The sequence below is a fragment of the Falco naumanni genome, chromosome 20 (genome assembly GCF_017639655.2).
Source record: "Falco naumanni isolate bFalNau1 chromosome 20, bFalNau1.pat, whole genome shotgun sequence".
Classification (NCBI taxonomy): Eukaryota; Metazoa; Chordata; class Aves; order Falconiformes; family Falconidae; genus Falco; species Falco naumanni.
The window spans coordinates 2,206,611-2,227,721 of record NC_054073.1 but is presented as its reverse complement, the minus strand read 5'-3'; the positions used below and the strand labels follow the sequence as shown (position 1 = coordinate 2,227,721).

At 67.6% G+C, this 21,111-nt stretch overlaps 3 protein-coding genes across 3 annotated transcripts; all 3 read right to left on the bottom strand.

Annotated features, from left to right (window-relative positions):
• Positions 1–339: 339 nt before the first annotated feature.
• PEA15 (proliferation and apoptosis adaptor protein 15) lies at positions 340–4,412 on the bottom strand. Its single transcript, XM_040618934.1, has 4 exons — positions 4,318–4,412; positions 1,390–1,563; positions 639–794; positions 340–525 (listed from the first exon to the last, which is right to left on the bottom strand). Exons 2-4 carry the CDS (start codon positions 1,559–1,561, stop codon positions 461–463), a joined length of 393 nt encoding a protein of 130 aa, XP_040474868.1. The 5' UTR covers positions 1,562–1,563; positions 4,318–4,412; the 3' UTR covers positions 340–460.
• Positions 4,413–5,017: 605 nt separating this feature from the next.
• CASQ1 (calsequestrin 1) lies at positions 5,018–10,201 on the bottom strand. Its single transcript, XM_040577982.1, has 11 exons — positions 9,962–10,201; positions 9,203–9,287; positions 8,773–8,873; positions 8,430–8,541; positions 7,366–7,439; positions 7,154–7,284; positions 6,125–6,170; positions 5,943–5,997; positions 5,755–5,855; positions 5,572–5,646; positions 5,018–5,362 (listed from the first exon to the last, which is right to left on the bottom strand). The coding sequence occupies exons 1-11, from the start codon at positions 10,199–10,201 to the stop codon at positions 5,204–5,206; spliced, it is 1,179 nt and encodes a 392-aa protein (XP_040433916.1). The 3' UTR covers positions 5,018–5,203.
• Positions 10,202–12,063: 1,862 nt separating this feature from the next.
• Positions 12,064–20,252, bottom strand: LOC121099482 (sodium/potassium-transporting ATPase subunit alpha-2-like). Its single transcript, XM_040618493.1, is given in 24 exon segments — positions 12,064–12,268; positions 12,795–12,886; positions 12,965–13,066; positions 13,148–13,278; positions 13,752–13,897; positions 14,377–14,500; positions 14,568–14,722; positions 14,805–14,973; positions 15,376–15,526; positions 15,601–15,737; positions 15,864–16,039; positions 16,578–16,767; positions 16,851–16,985; positions 17,100–17,209; positions 17,467–17,665; positions 17,869–18,137; positions 18,218–18,335; positions 18,505–18,558; positions 18,560–18,640; positions 18,735–18,848; positions 19,293–19,496; positions 19,846–19,905; positions 19,988–20,092; positions 20,184–20,252. Coding segments are annotated over 24 exon segments (3,105 nt in total). The 5' UTR covers positions 20,238–20,252; the 3' UTR covers positions 12,064–12,239.
• Positions 20,253–21,111: the final 859 nt, after the last annotated feature.

Genomic DNA, 21,111 nt, shown 5'->3' with positions numbered 1-21,111 from the left:
CTCGCTTCCTTCCTGACGTGCCCTGTCCTTCGTCCCTGCACCCCCCTGCGCCACTCACTTGGGTCCCTGTCCCCAGCCCTGTCCCCCCCCAGCACTGAGGTGGGGGGTGGTCCCGGTGCCTGTCACCTTCCCAACCACAAATTGAACCGGTGTGGGGAGATGGTGGTCCCCTGTTCCTGCTGTCCCCCCTTCCAGTGAGGGCTTGCGGGGGGGTCCCTGGGAATAGCAAAGCGCCCCCCCTGCCCCAAACACACGCACACTCACACGTGCACACACACGCACACGCAGAGCCGCCCCAGCCCCCAGCCCCAGCATCGGGGGGGGAGGGCATTAAGACTTTGTTAGTGACCATGCTGGCCCCCCCCCACCTGCCCGCGCCCCAGGGGCCGGAGAGGTGGCAGGGGGACGGGGGACGGGGATGGGGGTACACAGCCTTCCTCCTCCTCCTCCTCACCCCTCCTCAGGCTTTCTTGGGTGGGGGGGCCAATTTGATGATCTCCTCTTCTGAGGGCTGCCGGATGATGTCTGCCAAGACACGGGGCGGGGGTCAGTGGGGTGGGGGTCAGCGGGGCCTCTCCCTGTGTCCCCTCCCCCAGCCAGAGGGACACTGGCCCTGCCCCGGGGCGGGGGGTGCTCACCCTTGTACTTCTTGGCGCTGGGGATGCGGGTGAGCTTGGTGTCCACCTCGTCCTCCTCGGAGATCTTGAGGACCTGGGTGCGGTACTGCACCACCATGGTCAGCAGGTCGGGGCGGCGCGAGATCTCAAAGATGTGCTCGATGTAGGACAGGTTGTCTGCGGGGACGGGGACACGTGCTGGACCCGAGGACGGGGCGGGGGGCACAGGGACTGGGAGAGACCAGGACAGAGGGTGGGAGTGGGGGGACAGGGATGACAATCCCTGGGGACTGGAAGAGGGGACAAAGGACAGGAACAAGGGCTGGGATGGAAACTGGGGCACGTGAGAGGGACCAGGGTGGACACCAAGGCAGGGGACAGGGACCAGGAGCCAGGCCAGCAGCAGGTGACAGAGATGAGGAGTGGGGACAGGGACCGGGATGGGGACAGGGAGGGGGACCAGGGCAAGCAGTGTAAGGGACTGGGATGGGGACCAGGATGGGGAAGAGGGGAGGGCCAGGGCTGGGGAGGTCACGGACTGGGATGGGGACCAGGACAGGGGACAGGGACCAGGGCACAGGGATGGTGTCACCACCCCAGGGGACAGGTGACAGAGCCAGGGACCAGAAGAGGGGACAGGGACGGCAACAGGGATCAGGATGGGGACCGCACCAGGGGACAGACCAGGATCAGGCCAGTGGCCGGGGCTGGGGACCAGGGGAGGGCCAGGGACGAGGATGGGGGGTGCAGGGCCACCTGGGGGGCGTCTCACCTCTGTCCAGTTTGCTGTGCTTCTCAAGGAAGGCGAACCAGTGGTGGCTGGTGGCGATGGCCTCGCTCTCCTCACTGGGGATGTCCTCCTTGCAGGCGGACTTCAGCTGCTCCAGGTCCTCGGCCGTGATGTTCTGGGCCAGCTCCTCCAGCAAGCTGCGGTACTCGGCCATGGCTGGGCACCACCCGTGTCACGAGCTGCCCAGCCTCAGCCGCTGCCCCCCCCCCCCCCCCCCCCCAGGCGCCAGCCGGGCTCCGCTGGCCCGTGACTCATGTGACGCTCACGGGATGTGACAGGGACTGGGGACGGCGGGACCTGCCGGGCGCTGGCGGCGGCTGCTCTGCTGCATGTGCCCCCCCGCTGAGGGGGGGCCCTCGCACAAACACCCTGGCCTTGCACAGCCTTCCCCCCCCGGCACTGCACAGCGCTGCCTGCACACGCAGTGCCCCCCCTCTGCACATGCACCCTGCCCTGGCACTGACCCCCCCCCGCACGGTCTGACCCCCTTGGCCCAGCACAGCCCCCCCTCGCACACAACCTTGCAGTGGCACCCTGGGGTGGGGGTCCCCCAGCTCCGGGTGGGGAAGGGAGGGGTGGGGGGGTCACGCCCTGTCCCCCATCTCCTGTTGCTCCTCAGTTACCATGGTGACCGCTGCCACCCCAGGGATGCAGCCGCTGGGGCGATCACAGCATCCAGCTGCCCCACGTGCCTCCCTGGTGGCAGCACCCATGGGTGCTGGGGGGGTCGGAGCTGGGCACCCCACACGGGGCCACACAGGCACGGGGGCGGGGGGGACACACAGACACGCCGCCACCCACCACGATGCTCATCCCCGGCACGTGCACACATGCACACCCTGCACACACACACACCCCCACGCACGGTCGTAAACACACACACCCCCCACGCAGACACCTGCCCACGCAGGCGCCCACCCCCACCCTGCACCCGCACCCACACGTGCGCCCACACGTGCGCCCACATCCACACACGGTCACACACTCACACGCGCACACACAGAGTCACACTCACACGCTCCCGCGTGCCCCCCCACGGCGCACACGCGTGTCCCAGCCCCGTCCGGCCCCTTTAAGGCAGCCGATGACTCAGCCCTTGGCCCGGACGCCTGGGTCCTTCCGGGCAGGGGGGCGGGGGGATGGGGGCAGGGACCCCCCCCAGCCCCCGCCGTGGCCCTCTGCCCGTTCCCAGCCCCGGACTCCTGGGTCCCCCAACGCCCCCCGGAGGCGGATGACCAGGACCCACCCCCACCCCCCCGACCCCCCTCATTCACGCTTCCCATGCAAAGCGCCTCATGAATATGCACGAGGGGCGTGGCCCCACGGGGCCCATTCACAAGAGCAGGCGGGGGGCGCTGGGGGGGGCGCGTAATCCCGCCGCGGGGGGGGACCAGGACAGGGGCGGGGGGGCAGGACACGGGTGGGTCTGTTCCTTCCCGCCTTTGTCTCCCCCGCTCCGGCCAGGTGCGGGGTGGGAGGGGGGGGGCGGGGCGGGGGGCAGCGGGGGGGCTGCTCCGATCACTGCCCCCCCACCGTGATTTTGGGGTGGGTGGTGATCTCGGGACAGGAAGAAGGGACCCCCCCGCCCCGCCCCCCGCAGCCCGGGGCACAAGGGGCCTCTGTGGCGCGGGGAGCCGTGCAGCCGCCCCCGGCCCCCCCCGGGAAACCGAGTCACGACCCTGGCCCCAAGGGACACGGAGCGGCCCCGCGGACACCGCCCCGTCGGCACCCCACTGCTGCGTGGGACCACCCCGTGCCCAGAGGCACCATCCTGCGGCGTGGGCAGCAGCAGCATCCCGCCCCGGGGTGACCACCCTGTCCCGGGGGGGCCACCCGTGTCCCGGGGGGGCCTTCCCTGCCCACGGCCGGAGCAGCATCCCCGGGGCCGCGCATCCCACATCTGGGGCACATCTGGGTGCGTGTCTACCGCCCCTCCCGCGCCAAAGGCTCCCCACGCGGGGCCGTGCGGCAGCTCCGTGGGCCGGAATGCGGTGGGGGTGGGGGACGATGAGTCGTGGCCCCCCCTCCCCAGCCCTCCCCAGCCCGGGGCCGCGGGGCGGAAGAGGCGGCTCCGTCGCCGCCACGGCCCAGTTTGGCCCCAGTTTCGGCCCAGTGGGGCCCAGCCTGGCCCCGGGGCGCGTGACCACCCTCACGCGCCCCTTCCCACTCGTGTCCCTGTGGGATCCGGCCACGCGCGCACACACACCCCTCCCCAGGGCACCCACCCGCGGGGGGGAGGGGGGGCGGACGACACCCTGTCCCGGGAAATGGGTGGCATCGCAGTGCTCCGCTGGTACTGGGCGGCACTGGGAGCACTGGGCGGCACCGTGAGGACGCGGCACGGGTGGGGGGACCCCGTGCCCCATAGGGACCCGGTGGCAGCCACGGGGGACACGGCGGGTCTCGGGTGGGGATGGGGGACCCGCTGGCACCGCGGGGAGCGGGTGGGGACCGGGACCGGGTGGAAACGCGTGGACCGGCGGGCCCAGCCTCCCCCTCCTCCGCGGGTCACGGGTTCGGGCCCCCCCAGGAGAGCGAAAGGGGAAGTGGAAGGGGCGGCCGGCACCGGGGGGGGGGGGGGGGGGCGGCACCGGTCGGGTTTTGGGGGTGTGGTGGTCGTGGCACCGCCGGTAACACCGGGACCGTTAACCCCTTCCTGGCCGCGGCGGGATGTGCCGGAGGAGGGGCATCATAGGTAGAGGCCTTTACCGGAGGGGGGGGGGGAGGGGGTGTATTACCGGGGGGGATGTGTTTAGGACCGGGGAAGGATCTACCACCGCGGCCCCCTGCCCGGCTGAAGGAACCGACCACCGGCACCGGCACCGGCACCGGATGGAGGCGGCCGCCTCCATCCGGTGCCGGTGCCGGTGGTCGGTCGGGGCTCCGTTCCCCGCGCAGCCCCACACTTACCGGCCGGCGGGGCGGTGCCGGTGGCGGTGGCTGTGCCGGTGCGACCGCTCGGTGTCTCGGCGCTGCCGCTCTGAGCAGCGGGGCGGGGCGTGTGGCGGGGGGCGGGACTTAGCGGGGCGGGGGCCGGGGCGGGGCCGGGGCGGGAGGCTCCGCCCTGCGAGGACCGTGGGTGGGCGAGGGCCAGCGCGGACACCCGTGGGGGGCACCCACGCACCGTCCCGGAGGGCGGGGTCCCCTGTGTCCCCCCCCGTCTCTTTGGGGTCCCCCCCAGGGACACCTGGCTGCCGCCCCAGGGAAGAGCCGCGGTGGGGGGGGCACCCACGAGTGTCCAAGTCCTCCGTCTGTGTCACTGTCCCCTCCCAGGAAGCTCCAGGGAAATTCCCCTCCGGCGTGTGGCACAGGATCTCACACGGGGATCTCACATGGGGGATCTTGCATGGGGGATCTGGCACGGGTGATCTCTCCAGCACAGAGCGCACAGGGATCTCACGGTGGAGATCAGACACGGGGGATCTCCTAGGGGAGCTCATGTGGGACGGGGCTTGCATCATGGGGAGGGGTCTCGAGCTGGGGAGATCCCGCACAGGGCTTTCCACAGGGGAGATTCAAACCGGGAGATTCCCCAGATCTCACATGGGGGGTTTCCCGGGGGGGGGGGGGGCGCACGCTTTTAGGTATTGATCCCTCCAGATGCTTCATGGCGGATTGTGTACGGGGAGGGTGACAAGAGCAAATCTTGCATGAGGGATCTCACACAGGGATCTTGCCTGTGCCTGGAGCATCTCCAGCCTCCCTGTGTCGTCCCCCCCAGTGACACAGCCTGGCTCTCCGGGGACTTTAATGGCTTGCACAGGGATGGGACTGGAGTGGAGGCCCAGCACCAGGCCTAGTCGTCGTCGTCATCGTCATCATCGTCCTCGTCATTGTCGTCATTGTCGTCCTCAGTGTTGATCTCTCCTGCCAGCACGTCCTCGATCCACTCCTCCAGCTCCTCCATGCTGGGCAGGTCGTCCTCGTCCACCATCTCCAGCCACACGCTGTCAGCCTAGGGACACCGGCATGGGGGCTGGGGGACAGGCTGAGGGGGGCACCTGCCCTGGGAGGGGGCAGGGGACTCCCGGCCCTGAGGTGTGGGACCCCCAGGGGACCAGACAGGCTGGGACCCCTCCTCCCAGGGGCTGCTGTTGAGGCCCACCCGTGCGATGAGCCCATTGGTACTCAGCCCCCATGGGGGGCTCCGGGGGGGACACTCACGTCAGTAACGTTGACCACCCCAATCTGGGGCCTGGACAGGTCGATGTTGAAGGTTTTCTCCCAGTAAGGGATGAGCTGGTGGGGGGGAACATGGGTCAGCCCTCCCAGGCCCACCCAACAGTGACAGGGGCGTTGTGGTGGGGTGTGTGCCCCCCGGGGGGGGAGGGGGGGGGGCAGCGGTACCAGTGGGAAATCCTCCGGGTCGATCCAGAGGATGCTGAGGTCAGGGTTCTCCGTGTTGTCTCGGGCCACATCCTTCAGGATCTCCAGGAACTCAAACCCATCTGGGCAGGATGGGGCAGGGTGAGGCGTGCTGGGACCCCCCGTGGACCCCCTGACACACCCCCAGCTCTGCTGGCCCCCTCCCTCACCCGGATCATCCTCTTCTGCGAAGGCCACAATGTGGATCCCATCCATGTCATCCTCCTGGGGGGACACAGATCGGTGTCACCAGTGCGGGGGGGGGACGGACCCCAGGGTGGGGGGCTCCCTGAGGGGTGGTCGAGGCAATGTGGGGGGCAGAACCCCTCTGTGCCTCTTCCCATGCACTCACCCAGGTCTCATACATGCTCTTGGGTTTGAGTTTGCGCAGAGTGGCCCTGTGAGATGGGGGGTCGTGGTGAAGGGCATCCCCAGACCCACCTCCCCGGAGCTGGCCACCCCCACACACACCCCCCACCCTCCCCGAGCTCTGCTGTGCGGCTGGGGGGGGCTGCTCAGACAGGGGTGCAGCACCTGGAGGCAGAACAGGGGGGCTGGCCCTGGGTGGGTGGGCACAGGGCCGGGGCTGAGTTCCCCCCCCCGACACTGCTGGCATGTCGGGGGGGCCGTGGAGGGTCCCCCCATCTCCCAGGGATTGAGGCCGCGGCGGGGGGGCAGGTTGATCCGGGGGGGGGGATTAAGGCTGCGGGAACATCCCGGCAGAGCCAAGTCCTTAACCCTGCCCTGCCCACCCCCATGGGACCCCCGGCCCCGGGGGGGACTATGGCTGCCCCACAGCCCACCGGCAACACCCCTAGGGGCAGGCACCCCCAACCAACCCCCCAGCTGCTGGGGCCTTGTAAACTCGTGTCACCCCAGGGGCCACCGCCAGCAAAGTGGTGTTGGGGAAGGGGGGCTGCCGGGGCAAGGGGAGGGCATAGGGGGGAGTGGGGCGGTGGGGGATGGGCACGGGGGGTGGGGGGCGGTGGGGGGCCGCCCTGCACCCCGGGAATCCCCCATCCCTGAGGCTGCGGCTGACCTGGCAGTCACCTCCCCATGGCAACTCGTTCCCATGGCAACCACCTCCCCTGGCAACCACCCCCCCCCGGCAACCACCTTGCCATGGCAGCCGCTTCCCCTGGCAACGGTCTCCTGTGGCAAGTATCCCCCTTGTCAGCCATCTGCCCATGGCAACCACTTCCCCATGGCAACAGCTCCCATGGCAACCAGCTCCTCATGGCAACCAGCTCCCATGACAACCGTGTCCCCATGGCAACCACCTCCCATGGCAACCACGTCCCCATGGCAACCAGCTCCCCCCAGCCCCCCAGCATCCCCCGCAGGGGAAACCGAGGCAGGGCAGGGGGTGCTGGGCCCCCACCGCTTGTGCTCCTCCACGAATGCCACGATCTCCTCCTTGCTGTTGGGCCGCTCGGGGATGGTCAGTGGCTCCTCCATGAAGGGCTCGTAGAAGTCGATCTCGTTCAGCTTCAGGGTCAGCTTCTTGGCCACCTGGGGTGAGGCTGGGGTCCCTGAGCCACCCATGGGTGCTGGCACCAGGTGACCCCACACCCCTGGGACCCTCGCCCCTACCTTGCTGTCAAAGGTGGCGAAGAAGGAGATGTAGGGGTGAAACTCCTCTGCCGCCTCCTCAAAAGCCTTGAAGTCTGGGGAACCAGGGATGGGTCCTGGCACCGGCATCAGGTACCGACACCGGGTACTGGGCCCATGCCAGCACCAGCACCCCCAGCCCAGCTCCATCCAGTGGCTCCAGCTCCAGAAGGAACCAGCAAATCCCAAACATGTCCAGAGTCAGTCCCTGGTGCCCTCGTAGAGGGATGGACAGAGGGATGCAGGGAATGACAGATGGACAAAAAGATGGACAGAGGGATGCAGGGACGGAGGGATGGAGGGATGGAAAGACGGAGGGATGGAGGGATGCAGGGACAGAGGGATGCAAGGATGGAAAGACGGAGGGATGGAGGGATGCAGGGACAGAGGGATGCAAGGATGGAAAGATGGAGGGATGGAGGGATGCAGGGAGGGATGGACAGAAGGAAGGACAGAGGGATGCAGGGATGGAGGGATGCAAGGATGGAAAGACGGAGGGATGGAGGGATGCAGGGACAGAGGGATGCAAGGATGGAAAGACGGAGGGATGGAGGGATGCAGGGACAGAGGGATGCAAGGATGGAAAGACGGAGGGATGGAGGGATGCAGGGACAGAGGGATGCAAGGATGGAAAGACGGAGGGATGGAGGGATGCAGGGAGGGATGGACAGAAGGAAGGACAGAGGGATGCAGGGATGGAGGGATGCAAGGATGGAAAGACGGAGGGACGGAGGGGTGCAGGGAGGGATGGACAGAAGGAAGGACAGAGGGATGCAGGGATGGAGGGATGCAAGGATGGAAAGACGGAGGGACGGAGGGGTGCAGGGAGGGATGGACAGAAGGAAGGACAGAGGGATGCAGGGACGGAGGGACTGAGAGATGGAAGAAGGGGAGGATGGAGGGAGGGATAAGCAAATGGGTGGTTAGAAGAATGCGTTGGGGACTGGGACTGGGGCTGTGGCTGGGGTGCCAGGGAAAACAGGAAGGATGGGGGGGGGGCCATGGGAGAAATACAGAGGGGCTGCCCCAGCCCCAGCCCCACATACGCTCTGAGTCCTCGTTCTTGAAGTAGCCGATGAGTTTGGGGTCATCCTCAATATTCTCAAAGGCCTGGAGCTCGTGGTCGCCCTCAATGAACTCCACTGGGTCCTCCAGCACCTGGGGGAGTAGGGGGGCAGCACCGGGGTCCCCAGGGACCCCCCTTGTTCAGAGACAGCTGGGGTGGGGGGGACAGGACACCCAGGTCCTTCCCTAGCCATGCAAAGGGAGGGTTGGGGGCCCAGATGCCTGGGTTCCCTCCTGAGATATCACGGTGGGGTGGGGGGTGGGGGGTGGGTGTGCACAGTGGTTGGAGATGGGGATTCCTGGCCAGGGGGAGGGAGCTCTCACATCCAGCAGGAACTCCACCAGTGTGTCCGCCGCCAGCTCCCCATCATACTCGATCACCTCGTCTTCCTTGAACACGTAGATGCTGTCCTCCTCCGTCAGGCCTGGGGGGGGAATGGGGGGGGCTCAGCTTGTGCCAGATTTGGGGGTCCTGGTGGAACCCTGTGCCTGACTGGGAGCAGCTGGGGGGGGTCCCATGCCTGGTTTCGGGTTCCTGGGGCTCCTGTGGCTGGCTGGAGACACAGGGGGGTCCCTGTCTCAGGCTGGGGGATACAGGGGTCCCCGTGCCAGGTGAGGGGGTCCAGGGGTGTCCTTGTGCCTCATTGTGGGGGATTCAGGGGGGACCTGTGCCAGGCAGGGGGATCAGAGGGGCTGTCACTGTGCCTGAGGGGTCTCAGTGAGGGGGGGGGCGGGGAGGGGAGGTCAGCCTTACCCAGCTTTTTGGCCACAGCTGCGTCCTTCTCAGAGTCGACGAGGCCAAAGCCCACCCCCTTGTCCTCCAGCACCTGGGCTGCCAGCTGGGGGGGACACTGTGCTGTGGGCACCTGCCACCAGCCCTGTGCTGTCCCCCCCCCAGCCAAGGGTTCCCCAAGGTCCCCAGCACGGCTTTGCCCGCCCCCCCTCCATCCATTCCCCCCCCCGGTGCCCACTCATGGAGGCAGGTGTCCCCCTGCCCTGCAGCCGGGTCCCCACAGCCGGTTACACTGGCAGCAGGCTGGGCTCTATTTTTTTTGGGGGGGGGGCACGAGCTGCTTCCCCACAGCCCAAGTGCAGAGAGGGCAAAGATAGGTGGGGGTGTCCCAAGCCCTGTTACGCCCAGCCCCTGTCTCCTCCCAGTGAGGCTGTCCTGCCCTCCACAGTGTCCCCAGTGCCACACAGGTGCTGGTGCCCCAGTGCCAGTGCCTGTCTTTCCAGTGTCCCCCAGTCCCCACCAGTGTCCTCAGCACTGCTGTCTGTGGCACCACTGTCCCCTGATCCCACCGGTGTCCCCTGCTCCCCACCAGTACCCCCGGTGCCATGTAGGTGATGGTGCCCCAATGCCAGTGCCTGTCCCACCACCATGCCCTGGTCCCCACCAGTGTCCCCACTGCCATATGGGTGTAGTTGCCCATCCCACCAGCATCTCCTGGTCCATGCAGTGTCCCCAGCGCCACGCAGGGTCCCCCTGCCGCCCCCCGTGCCCCGTGCCCACCTCCAGGATGAGCTCCTCCATCTCGCGGTGGCGCTGGGCGGCCCGGCCACCCTGCCCGGGGCCATGGTGGAACAGGGCCAGCACCGGGAACCGCTTCAGCATCGCCTTGTAGTTCTTCAGGGTGACGGGCAACACCCGGTCCAGGCCGTCGTAGGTGGGGAAGTCCAGACCCTCCCCGCCCCCCCCCGGCCCCCCAGCCCCCAGCACCAGCAGCACCAGCACCCACGCCCAGGCCCCCATGGGGTCACCAGGCAGAGCCACGGTTGGGGACGAACACACGGACGAGGCTGTGAGTGGGTGGACGGGACCCACGGACAGACACGGACCTGCAGGGCGGGATGGACAGACAGACCGACGGGGATGGGACTCACGGATGATGGACACACAGGCAGGGAGCGGACAGACAGCACCAGGGGACGGACGGACGGACGGACGGACAGCCCCTGGGATGGACAGCGGCCGGAGGGGGAGAGCCAGATGACGCTTCCCGTCTGGATGGGGGACGGACAGATGGACAGAGCCTGGCTGGCACCAGCTGCCCCTGGACACACAGCCCCTGCCTGGACCCGGGGAGGACGGACTGACACGGCCCCCGGGGGGGGACACATGGACAGACACGGCCCCTTCCACCCCTGCCAGGAGGGGACAGACAGACACAGCCAGGGACACACAGACACGGCCCCCTCCCAGCCCCAAAGTGGCCGAAGGCACAAAGAGGGGACAGAATTGCCCTGACCACCCCTGCACCCCCCCATTCCATCCCCCTCTCCCCGGCAGAGGGGGGCTCAGCCCCATTCCCCACCCCCCCCGCCAGCCCCCGCTCCAGCTCTATATTAAGCAAGGAAAGAGGAGCCGGCAGGGCAGGGGGGGGGCCAGGAGCTAAAAATAAGGAGCCGAGGCTGGGGTCACCAGCGCTGGGCCCCGGGGACGCCACAGGGATGGGGGGCCTGGGGGGGTCAGTCCCCAGTGGGTGCTGGGGGCCCCCGGGTGGCCAGTTCTCACACCAGCCTTGGGGTCCCCATCTCCCTGAGACCCCCAGCTGGGGACAGGGGCACAGCAAAGCTGGCCCAGTGGGCACCAGGATGGGGGGCTGGGCACACACCCCCCCAGCCCAGGGCCGAGGGGGCCCAGCTGTGGGCTGGTGTCGGCGGGGACCCCCCCAGCTCCCCAGCCCCCAGCTGCCTGGCTCAGTCAGGGAGGGGGACACGCGGTATTTTGTCACCTCCATCCCCTGGGATTAGGTGACCACCCGCTCTGCTGACCACTGGGAAGCGGATCCCCCCCAGGCTGGGGGGACCAGACCGCTCATGGCCACCCCCAAGGATGGGGGGCTTCTCCCCTCAAGCCAAGAAGCCATGGGAGCCAGGACCCCCAGGGCAGTGGGTGCCCGGGACTCCCCGTACTCAGGGCTGTGGGTGCCCGGGACCCCCATTCTCAGGGCCATGGGTGCCCAGGACCCCCCTGCTCAGGGCCACGGGTGCCCAGGACTCCTGTGTGCCGGGAATTGGGGTGCCCAGGACCCCTACGCTGGGGTTACAGCGTGCCTGGGACCCTCACAACAGGGGTGCCAGAGGGCACAGGGGGTGTCCCTGTCCCCAGCCCCGGTTTGGTTTCGGGTGACCCTGACTCCTCTGTTTTAATCCCCCAGTGACACCGAAACCCGTCGGCGAAACCCGAGCGGCCGGACCCTGCGCCCTGCCCCCCACTGCTGACTCAGCAGGGCCGGGGCACCCCCAGCCCCCCGCCACGGGGACCCAGGAGGATGTGCCTTGCACTGGGGGGGGGGTGGGCATGGGGCGGGGGGGAGCAGGCACCCCTACGCTTGCAGACATAGGGACATGAGAGCATAAGGGGGGGTGTGACAAGGGGGAATCATGGGGGGGCACTGGGTAACCAGGGAGGGACACGGGGTACTGAGGGACCCCAGAGGACATGGGGGACATGGAGACAGGGCAGGGAAGCCGGGCTCCATCCCTCCCCCCGTGCCCCTCATCCTGTCCCCACCTTGGTCCCCACGCCCCGCCACAGTGCTCCCCCCCCCCCCCCCCCCCCCCCCCCCGCCCCCGTACAGACAACAGCACAACGGGGTTAAACCGTTTTATTGCTCTGAAGATGGTGGGGGGTGTCTGCGTGCCCCGGGGGGGTGTGGGGGGGTGGGCAGTGGGTGCCCCTCCCACACTCCTGGCTCCCCCCTGCCATGCCCAGCAGCGTCAGCCCCCGGGGTTAGTACAGGGGGTGCAGGATTGGGGTGAGGGGGGTCGGGGGACCATACGGCCACCTAGTAGTAGGTCTCCTTCTCCACCCAGCCTGCAAGAAGGGAGGCGTTGGGGGGGGAGGAAAGCGAGACGGGGGTGCCCCCACCCCCTGGGTGTCCCCCCCCACCCCCTGCATGCTTCCCACCCCTCTTGGGTGCCTCCCACCTCTCCTAGGTGTCCCTTTCTCCCATGGGGGCTCCCCACTTCCCTGGGTGCCCCCCAACCCCTGTGGGGGCTCTGCATGCCTCCTGGGTGCCCCCCCCCCCTTCCCTGGGTCTCCCCCCAACCCCCAGGGGTGCCGGTGCCCCAGCCCAGAGGGTGATTTTGGGGGCAGCCCCTGCATTGGGAGGGGAGGGTGGGGGGCAGAGGGGGCCAGAGGGAGGACTCAAGGGGCTGTGCTAGTTGCGGGGGGACAGTGACCACTTGCAGGGGGGCCGTGATGACTTTGGCGTGTTCAAAAAGGGGGGATTTAGGGAGGGGCAAAGCCCATACTGGGGGGTTTCAGGGGGAGAGCAATGCCCATCCTGGGGGGAAAAACATCTGGGGGGGCGTTTGCCGGTGGGGGGGGTCTCACTCACCGCCGGGGTAGCGGCGCAGGATGAGCTTGCGCACCTCATCGTAAGCGAAGATGAGGAGGCTGTAGGGGAAGGCGCAGAACCACCAGGTGACCCTGTGGGTGGGCAGCGTTAGTGGGGGGGGCACCCATGGCGGGGGGGGGGCAGGGCCAGGGTACCCCCCACTGACTCACTTGAGGGGGTACATGCGCAGGGCCACCCCCATGCCGGGGCAGTAGGAGAGGAACGCCGCCAGCGCCGTCTCCTCCAGCAACCCGAAGATCAGGATCTTGTTCCTGTGGGAAAGCTGCGTGGGTGCAAGGCAGGGGGCAGGGAGCACCCATGGGTGCTGGGGGGGGGCACGAGGGGGCACCCACTTCATGCCCTGCTGGAAGACAGAGTTGCGGCGGGTCTTGCAGATGATGAGGTCGGCCCATTGCACCACCACGATGCTGGCGAAGAAGGCGGTGTGGCAGGTGAACTCCACCACCTTCCGCTGCTCGTAGGTCTGGGGGGGGGGCACACCCTCAGCGCGGGGGGCACAGCCTCAGCGCAGCCGCACGTGCCCCCCAGTGCACGCTGGCACGTGGGAGGGCACATGTGAACACACACCATGCGGGGGCAGGGGCACGAACGGTGTGTAAGGGCATGTGCAGAAGGATGTGTGTGCAAGGGCTTTGCACGAGCACAAGCACGCGAGGGCACACTTGCCAAGTGCGTGCGAGCGCGTGCACACAAGCAACAGCCGTGCAAAGGCAGGTGCACTAACAGGAGTGCACAGGGATGCACAGTCAGAGAAGGCTGTGAGGGCACGTGCAAACACGCCACAGACACGTGTGTACACACATGCACACTCCTGCCAAGCCTTTGCACGAGCTGAGGCGTAGGTTTGCACACGCACAGCCACTCTGCAGGCTCTGCAAAGCAGAGCCGGGTGGGCGTGCGAAGAGCGTGCAAGGGGCGTGCAAGGGGCCCACTCACCCACTCCTGGCCGTAGGAGTCCTCCAGGTCGTTGGTAGAGCGGTCGTCCCAGGCCAGGCGGATGCCCACCAGCGTGCCAGGAAGGAACCCATTCTCCGCCAGGATCACAAAGTAGGTGAAGAAACCACCCAGTGCCTGGATCATCCCTGTGAGATCAGCACCCCAGGATCACCAACCGGCACTCTGGATCCAGGATCGGCATCCCGGGATCGCCAACTGGCACCCCAGAATTGGGGATCAGCACCCCCAGGATCGGGGATCACAGATCAGCACCCTGGGATCGGGGACTGGCACCCCTACAGTCAGCGTGGGCACCCTCAGAGCAGGGATCAGCACCCCAGGCTCAGGGATCCACATCCCAGGATCAGCACCCCCAGAGCAGGGACTGTCCCCAGCAGGACCGACACCCCTGGGATCAGAGATGGGCTCCTCCAGTGTCACTAGTGGGTGCCCCAGTGGGTGCCCTGGCGTGCCACTGGGAGCCCTGGTGTCACCCAGTGGCCACGGTGCCAGCTGGGGACATGTCCCCTGGTGTTTCTAGTGAGTGCCTGTTGTCACCGGTGGGTCCTAGGGGCACCCGTTGCCCCCATGGCCACCCAGGGGAGCCTGGCATCCCCCTCCTCACCGATCTGCCCGTAGGCCATGCTGATGAGCCGCTCGTTCACCAGCTTGTCGGTCCGGGGGTTCCTGGGCTGGCGCTTCATGATGTCGCTCTCGGCTGCCTCGTACGCCAGCGAGATGGCGGGCACCTGGGTGGTGGGGAGGGCTGTCAGCCACTGTCACCCCCCCCACCCCCTGCTGTCCCCCCATGCTCACCATGTCGGTGCCCAGGTCGATGCAGAGGATGGTGACGGTGCCCAGGGGCAGGGGGATGTTGGCGATAATGAAGAGGAGGAAGGGGGTGATCTCGGGGATGTTGCTGGTCAGGGTGTAGGCGATGGACTTCTTCAGGTTGTCAAAGATCAGGCGCCCTGTGGGGATGGGGGGCGGTGGGTGACAGGGACGGGGGCACCTGTCTGGGGGCTGGAGGGCAACGGAGGGGCCAGCACTGACCTTCCTCCACGCCAGTGACGATGGAGGCAAAATTGTCATCGAGGAGGATCATGTCGGCTGCCTGCTTGGAGACGTCGGAGCCAGCAATGCCCATGGCAATGCCGATGTCGGCCTTCTTCAGTGCTGGGGAGTCGTTCACCCCGTCCCCTGTCACTGCCACGATGGCACCCTGGGGATGGGGGGGTCAGGCACTGCAGGAACGGGGACAGGGCATGGGGAGGGGGGTGTTGTGGGGCATGGGGACAGCATGGGGCACAGGGATGGGGCACCACAGAGCGTGGGGACACTGCAAGGCACGGGGATGGCAGCACTGTGGGGCACAGGGACGGGGACACAATGGGGCACAGGGGTGGTGGTACCATGGTGAGTGTGGATGGCGACACCACGGTGCATGGGGACAGCAGGGTACCTTGGGGTAGAGGGAAAGGGACACCACGGGGCACAGGGAAGGGGACAAGGCACAGGGCTGTGGGCACCACGAGGGGTGGGGACAGGGCATGGGGAAGCACAGGGAAGGGGACACCATGGGGCACAGGGGCAGCAGGGGACACGGGGACAGGGACAGGGACACCTGGCGCTGGCAGCCCTCCACAATGATGAGTTTCTGCTGGGGGGACGTGCGGGCGAAGACGATCTCGGTGTGGTTCTTCAGGATCTCATCCAGCTGCTCCGATGTCATGTCCTTCAGGTCGGAGCCATGCACCACACAAGCCTTCGCCTCCCTGCCGCACCGCAGCCTCAGCAGGGGCCACTGGACCCCCCCGGGACCCCACCCCCGCCCAGCACCGGCACTTACCGGGGGTTGACCTGGCTGACGGGGATGTTGAGGCGAGCAGCGATGTCCTCCACTGTCTCGTTGCCCTCCGAGATGATGCCCACCCCCTTGGCAATGGCCTTGGCCGTGATGGGGTGGTCTCCGGTCACCATGATCACCTTGGGGGGGGGGGGGGCACATATACAGAGGGATGACCCCTGCCCAGGGGAGAGCTTAGCAGGGGTCAGAGGGGGCACGGGAGGCCTGACCTGGGTGCTGGGGGAGCTGGGGGCTGGGGGTCCCACCTTGATGCCGGCGCTGCGGCACTTGCCGACAGCATCGGGGACAGCAGCACGGGGCGGGTCGATCATGGACATCAGGCCCACGAAGCAGAGGTTGCTGGTGGGGAAGTTGACCTCATCGGCGTCAAACCTGAACCCACGGGGGAACTTGTCCGGGGGCAGGTAGAGGTGGCAGAAACCTGGCGGTCGCCGGCACATGACAAGGTGCGGGCACCCACGGGCATCCCCTTCCCTCGCCCGGTACCCCTCATCCTCGCCACGACCCCCCGGTGCCATCTTTGCCCCCCCATCCCTTGTGCCCCCCCCACATCCCCCCAGCGCTCATCCCCCTCCCCTGTCCCCTTCACCAGTGACCCCATTCCATGCCTCCCGTGTCCCCTGTGTCCCCATGGTCCCACCCTGTGGTCTCCATGCCTCACGTCCCCCAGCCTCTGCGTGTCCTGTCCCTCCATGATGTCTGTGTCCCCACATTCTATCATCCCGCACCCGTGTCCCCATGCCCACACCCCTGCCATGTCCCTGTCCTCTGCAGGCCCGTGTCCCCATGTCCCTTTGTTCGCACACCCTTCACATCCCCTTTCTGTCACATCTCCCACCCCACCCCCTGCATCCATCACCCCTCCCTGTGCCCCCATGTCCCTCCACCCCATGCCCACCATGCACTTGTGCCCCCAAGTGCCCACCCCCGCCCCATTCCCTGCACCCCCCCGTCCTCACCCAGCACCCGCTCGCCCAGCCCCCCCAGCTCCAGGTAGGCGTTCTGGAAAGCCTCTCGCATCTCCTGGTCCAGTGGCACCTCCTGGCCCTGCATCAGGATGCGGGAGCACCGGTCCAGGATGCGCTCGGGGGCCCCCTTCATCACCAGCAGGTACCCCTGGGGATCCTCCTCCCGCTCGTGGATGGAGAGCTGCAGGCACGGCGGGCACACTGGCACCAGGCGGCACTGACCACTGCCCCGGGGTCGCCACCACCACCAGCAGCCTGGCAAACCTGGTACTTGTTGGTGGAGTTGAAAGGGATCTCAGTGACTTTGGGGTTCTTGTCCCGCATCTTCTTCACAGAGCCGCAGGAAAGCTGGATGCACTTCAGCAGCGCCGACTCCGAGGCATCGCCTGCCGTGTCCCGCTGGTGTGAGGAGGGATGCTCAGAGTGATGCCGGTGCCAAGGGGGGCACCAGGGTGGGCACCACCCTGGCTCTCAGCAGGATTCAGGGTGTTCTGGGGGATCAGCATCACCTACCTTGGAAATGGAGATGTTTTCCTGGCCCGGCTTGAAGACGGCGCGGTTGCAGAGCCCAGCGATGCGTGCCAGTGCTGCCCACGTGGGCGAGCGCTTGTCAAAGGTGGCACCTGGGGGACACCCGGCCCCATCAGCTGTGCTGGGCCCCCTCATCTTTTCTGGGGACACCTCCTGTGCTCCCAAGGGGCCCTGGGGATCCAAGGAAGGAGGTGCCCTGGGAAGGGGGTGCTGAAGGCAAAGGGGGTGCCCAGGGGAAAGGGGTGCCAGGGCAGTGACATCTGGGTGCAGGGGTAAGAAAAGGGGGTGCTCCTGGGGTCGGGGTGCTCAGGCGGTCAGAGTGCCGGGGGTCAGGGTGCCAGTCACCCACCCGACTGGTCCTCAGTGGTGTCAGCCTCGTGGATCTGGTTGTCAAACCACATGTGGGCGACGGTCATGCGGTTCTGGGTGAGGGTCCCGGTCTTGTCAGAGCAGATGGTGGAGGTGGAGCCCAGCGTCTCCACCGCCTCCAGGTTCTTCACCAGGCAGTTCTTCCGTGCCATGCGTTTGGCCGTCAGCGTCAGGCACACCTGGGGGGGCACCGCCGGGCTCAGGGGGCACCCACGGCACTCGGAGGGCACCCACAGGTGTCAGCAAGCACCAGGCACCACACATGGCTGGGTGCACCAGCATCAGCCCAGCAGAACCAGTGCTCACCACCTCCCTCCCAGTGAAACCAGTGCCCCCCACACACACCCCATGCCACCCCTTTTGCTCCCTTGGTGGCCCTTACAGTGACAGTGGCCAGCAGCCCCTCAGGGACATTAGCCACAATGATGCCGATGAGGAAGATGACGGCCTCCAGCCAGGTGTAGCCCAGGATGAGGGAGAGGATGAAGAAGGAGAGGCCGAGGAAGACGGCAACACCAGTGATGAGGCGGATGAAGTGCTCGATCTCCATGGCGATGGGCGTGCGCCCCACCTCCAGCCCCGAGGCCAGCGAGGCGATGCGCCCCATCACTGTCCGGTCCCCCGTGGAGATGACGATGCCACGGGCGGTGCCTGGCAGGACAGGGAGGGTGATGCAGCCCCGGGGGGCACCAGGGACCCCCGGCATGGGCAGGGACCCCCCACTGACCCACCTTCTACGCAGTTGGTGGAGAAGAAGCAGATGTTGCGGGTCTCCAGCGGGTTCTCATGGGTGAACTCAGGTGAGCGAGTCTGTGGCTCTGACTCCCCCGTCAGCGACGAGTTGTCCACCTGGCACCGCAGGCGTGGGTGGGTGCCGGCGGGCACCACCAGGCTCAGCTGCACTTGGGCCAGCCTGGCTGTCCCCATGCCAGCCCTGGTGCCCACCCTGTGCTACCTGTGGTGCCCACCCCACATCACCACCAGCGCCCACCCCATGCCAGTCCTGGTGCCCGCTCACCTTGCAGCCATGGGAGGAGATGATGCGCATATCAGCGGGCACCCGGTCCCCCCCCCTTCACCTCCACCAGGTCGCCCACCACCACGTTCTCTGCGTTGATCTGGATCTTCTCACCCTCGCGGATCACCAGTGCTTGCTGCCAGGGCACAGTGCACCCTGAGGGATGCCCAGGCACCCCCACCCCACCCGGGACCCCCATACCAAGCCGGGTGCCCACGCGGGGCTCCTACCTGGGGCACCATGTTCTTGAAGGAGTCCATGATTTTGGAGCTTTTGGCCTCTTGGTAGTAGGAGAAGCAGCCGGTGACGATGACGACAGCAGCCAGCACCACCCCCAGGTACAGCTGGGACCCAGGTGACACCTCAGCACCCAGCACCCTGAGGTGAGGAGCGGGACCCCCCCAGGCGCCCCAGGGCAGGGTGCCAGGGAGGGGACCCCTGTGCCAGCCTGACCCACTTGCCCCCCACATCCAGACCCCGCAAGAGCTGGCACATGGTGGCAGGGACCCCCGAGCCCCCAGAATGCCTGTTCTCCTTACGTCACCCATGCGCCCCAGACCGCTCATCAGCCCCACAACACCCCTGTCCCCATGATGCCTGTGCCCCCCGCCCCGCCTGCCCCGGGTGCTTATGCCCCTGCCAAGGGTGCCCATGCCCAGCAATGCACATGTCCTTCAGGGTGCCCCCACAGCGCCTATGCCCCCCACCATGCTCATGCACCCCCACACCACCTGTATCCCCGTGATGCCCATCCCCACCAGTGCCCGTGCCCCCCGGGGTGCCCTCACGTTGTCGTTGGAGGGCTCATCCTCCATGGCAGCCTGGATGCCGTACGCCAGGAAGCAGAGGATGGCCCCAATCCAGAGGAGGATGGAGAAGCCCCCAAAGAGCTGCCGGCAGAACTTGACCCACTCAGGCGTGGTGGGGGGGGGTGTCAGGGCATTGGGGCCGTCCTGCACCAGGATCTCGGCTGCCCGTGCGTTGGTCAGGCCCTGCGGAGCGGGGACACGCTGACACCCAGGGCTGGGGGGAACACTGGGGGACACAGAGGTCCTGGGCAAGGGACACCCTGTGGGTCCAGCAGAGCAGGGTGCCGCGGCCAGAGCATGTGGGGCTACGGGGGTCATGGCTGGGGGGACCCACAGGGACAGCAGGGGACAGGGTGTATGGCCAGGGGTCACTCATGGGGACAGGGAGCTGGGAGGGGGCAGGGGACACAGTTGGGTGTCACCCATGGAGACAGGGATGCTGAGAGGGGATGGGACACAGCTGGGTGTCACCCATGGGAGGGATGTGGGATGCTGGTGATGGCATCGAGGGTGGGACATGGGGACATCTCACCCGGGACAGGTCCACCTGGTACTTCCTGCCCAGCTCATCCAGGGACAGCTTGTGGTCATCCTGTCGGGCACACATCACCATGTCACCCTGGCTGGGGTGGCACTGTCAGCTGTCCCTTGCATCCCCCTGGTCCCCTCCTCACCAAGTTGACCTCCTTCTTCAGCTCATCCAGCTCCTTCTCCTTCTGCTTCCTCTTGCCACCGCCATTCTCGGAGGTGGTGGCAGCAGGTGAGTACTCCCGGCCGGCCTGTGGGCGCAGGACCCCGTGGGCACGCTGGCACCGCCGGTGTGGCTGGCACTGCCGGCGGCACAGCCCTCGCCGTGGGCACGGGCATTACCATGGGCATGGATGTCACCGCCAGCATGGGGGTCACCGTGGCCACAGGCATCATCGAGGGTACGGGGCGTCACCATGGGCACGGGGGGGACTGCAGGCACCGGTGGCAGCGTGGGCATGGGGGGCACCACAGGCAGGGAGTGGGGGAGGTGTCCCAGGGTGGGGGAGAACACCATGGGGGGGTGTGGCAGCAAAGGTGAAGGTGGCACTGTGGCTGTGGGGGTGTCGCCAGGACTGGGGGGAGGGGGGGGGTTCATTGCAGTCGTAGGGGTGTCCCTAGGGCCACGGGGGGGGGTGGTGTGTGTCACTGTGGTCACAGGGGTGTTAGTATGGCAGTGGAGGTGTCACTGGCCACGGCGGAGTCGCTGTGGCCACAGCAGTGGCCCTGTGGCCATGGGGGTGGCACTGTCCCCGGGGCTGTAGGGGTGGCACTGTGGCCAGGAGGGGGGCGTCCCCAGGGGCATGGGAATGGCACTGTGACTGTTGGGGGGTCCCTGTGGCCGTGGGGGTCCCCACAAGCCAGGCAGAAGAACACACCGCCAGCACCGAGGTGCTGGGGAGAGGCAGGCGGGGGACACACTCCCCGCCCACCCTCCCTGGGGGGGGGGTGACACAGCTTCCCCCCCCCGCCCCCCGCGCGGCTGGCGGCAGGGGGTCCCCCAGGGCTGGCAGGGCCGGTGGCACGTTGGCGGCAGCTCTGCTGGCCGGGACAGAGGTTGGCAGGAGCAGGAAGGGGCCGGGGGGGTGGCGGGTGCCCCAGCGTGGGGCCGGGGGGGCCGGGGGGGCCGATGCGGTCATGGAAAACGGCCCCGGTGCCAAGAACAACGGCCGGGAGCAGAGGGGTCGTGTTACCGCGGGGACGGGGACACGGGGGTGCCCATCTCCACACCCCCTCCCACGGGGCACTCCCAGGCGGGGGGGGGGGGCTC

What these genes read in the sequence shown, in the direction of transcription:
- PEA15 (XM_040618934.1), bottom strand. Translation starts at nt 1,561, where the DNA reads ATGGCCGAGTACCGCAGCTTGCTGGAGGAGCTGGCCCAGAACATCACG. An exon ending in GCACAGCAAACTGGACAGAG is followed by an intron (nt 795 to 1,389) that starts GTGAGACGCCCC and finishes CCGTCCCCGCAG; the next exon opens with ACAACCTGTCCTACATCGAG. An exon ending in CAGCGCCAAGAAGTACAAGG is followed by an intron (nt 526 to 638) that starts GTGAGCACCCCC and finishes GTGTCTTGGCAG; the next exon opens with ACATCATCCGGCAGCCCTCA.
- CASQ1 (XM_040577982.1), bottom strand. Translation starts at nt 10,201, where the DNA reads ATGGGGGCCTGGGCGTGGGTGCTGGTGCTGCTGGTGCTGGGGGCTGGG. An exon ending in TGGAGGAGCTCATCCTGGAG is followed by an intron (nt 9,288 to 9,961) that starts GTGGGCACGGGG and finishes TGTCCCCCCCAG; the next exon opens with CTGGCAGCCCAGGTGCTGGA. An exon ending in ACCCGGAGGATTTCCCACTG is followed by an intron (nt 5,647 to 5,754) that starts GTACCGCTGCCC and finishes CCCCCCCACCAG; the next exon opens with CTCATCCCTTACTGGGAGAA.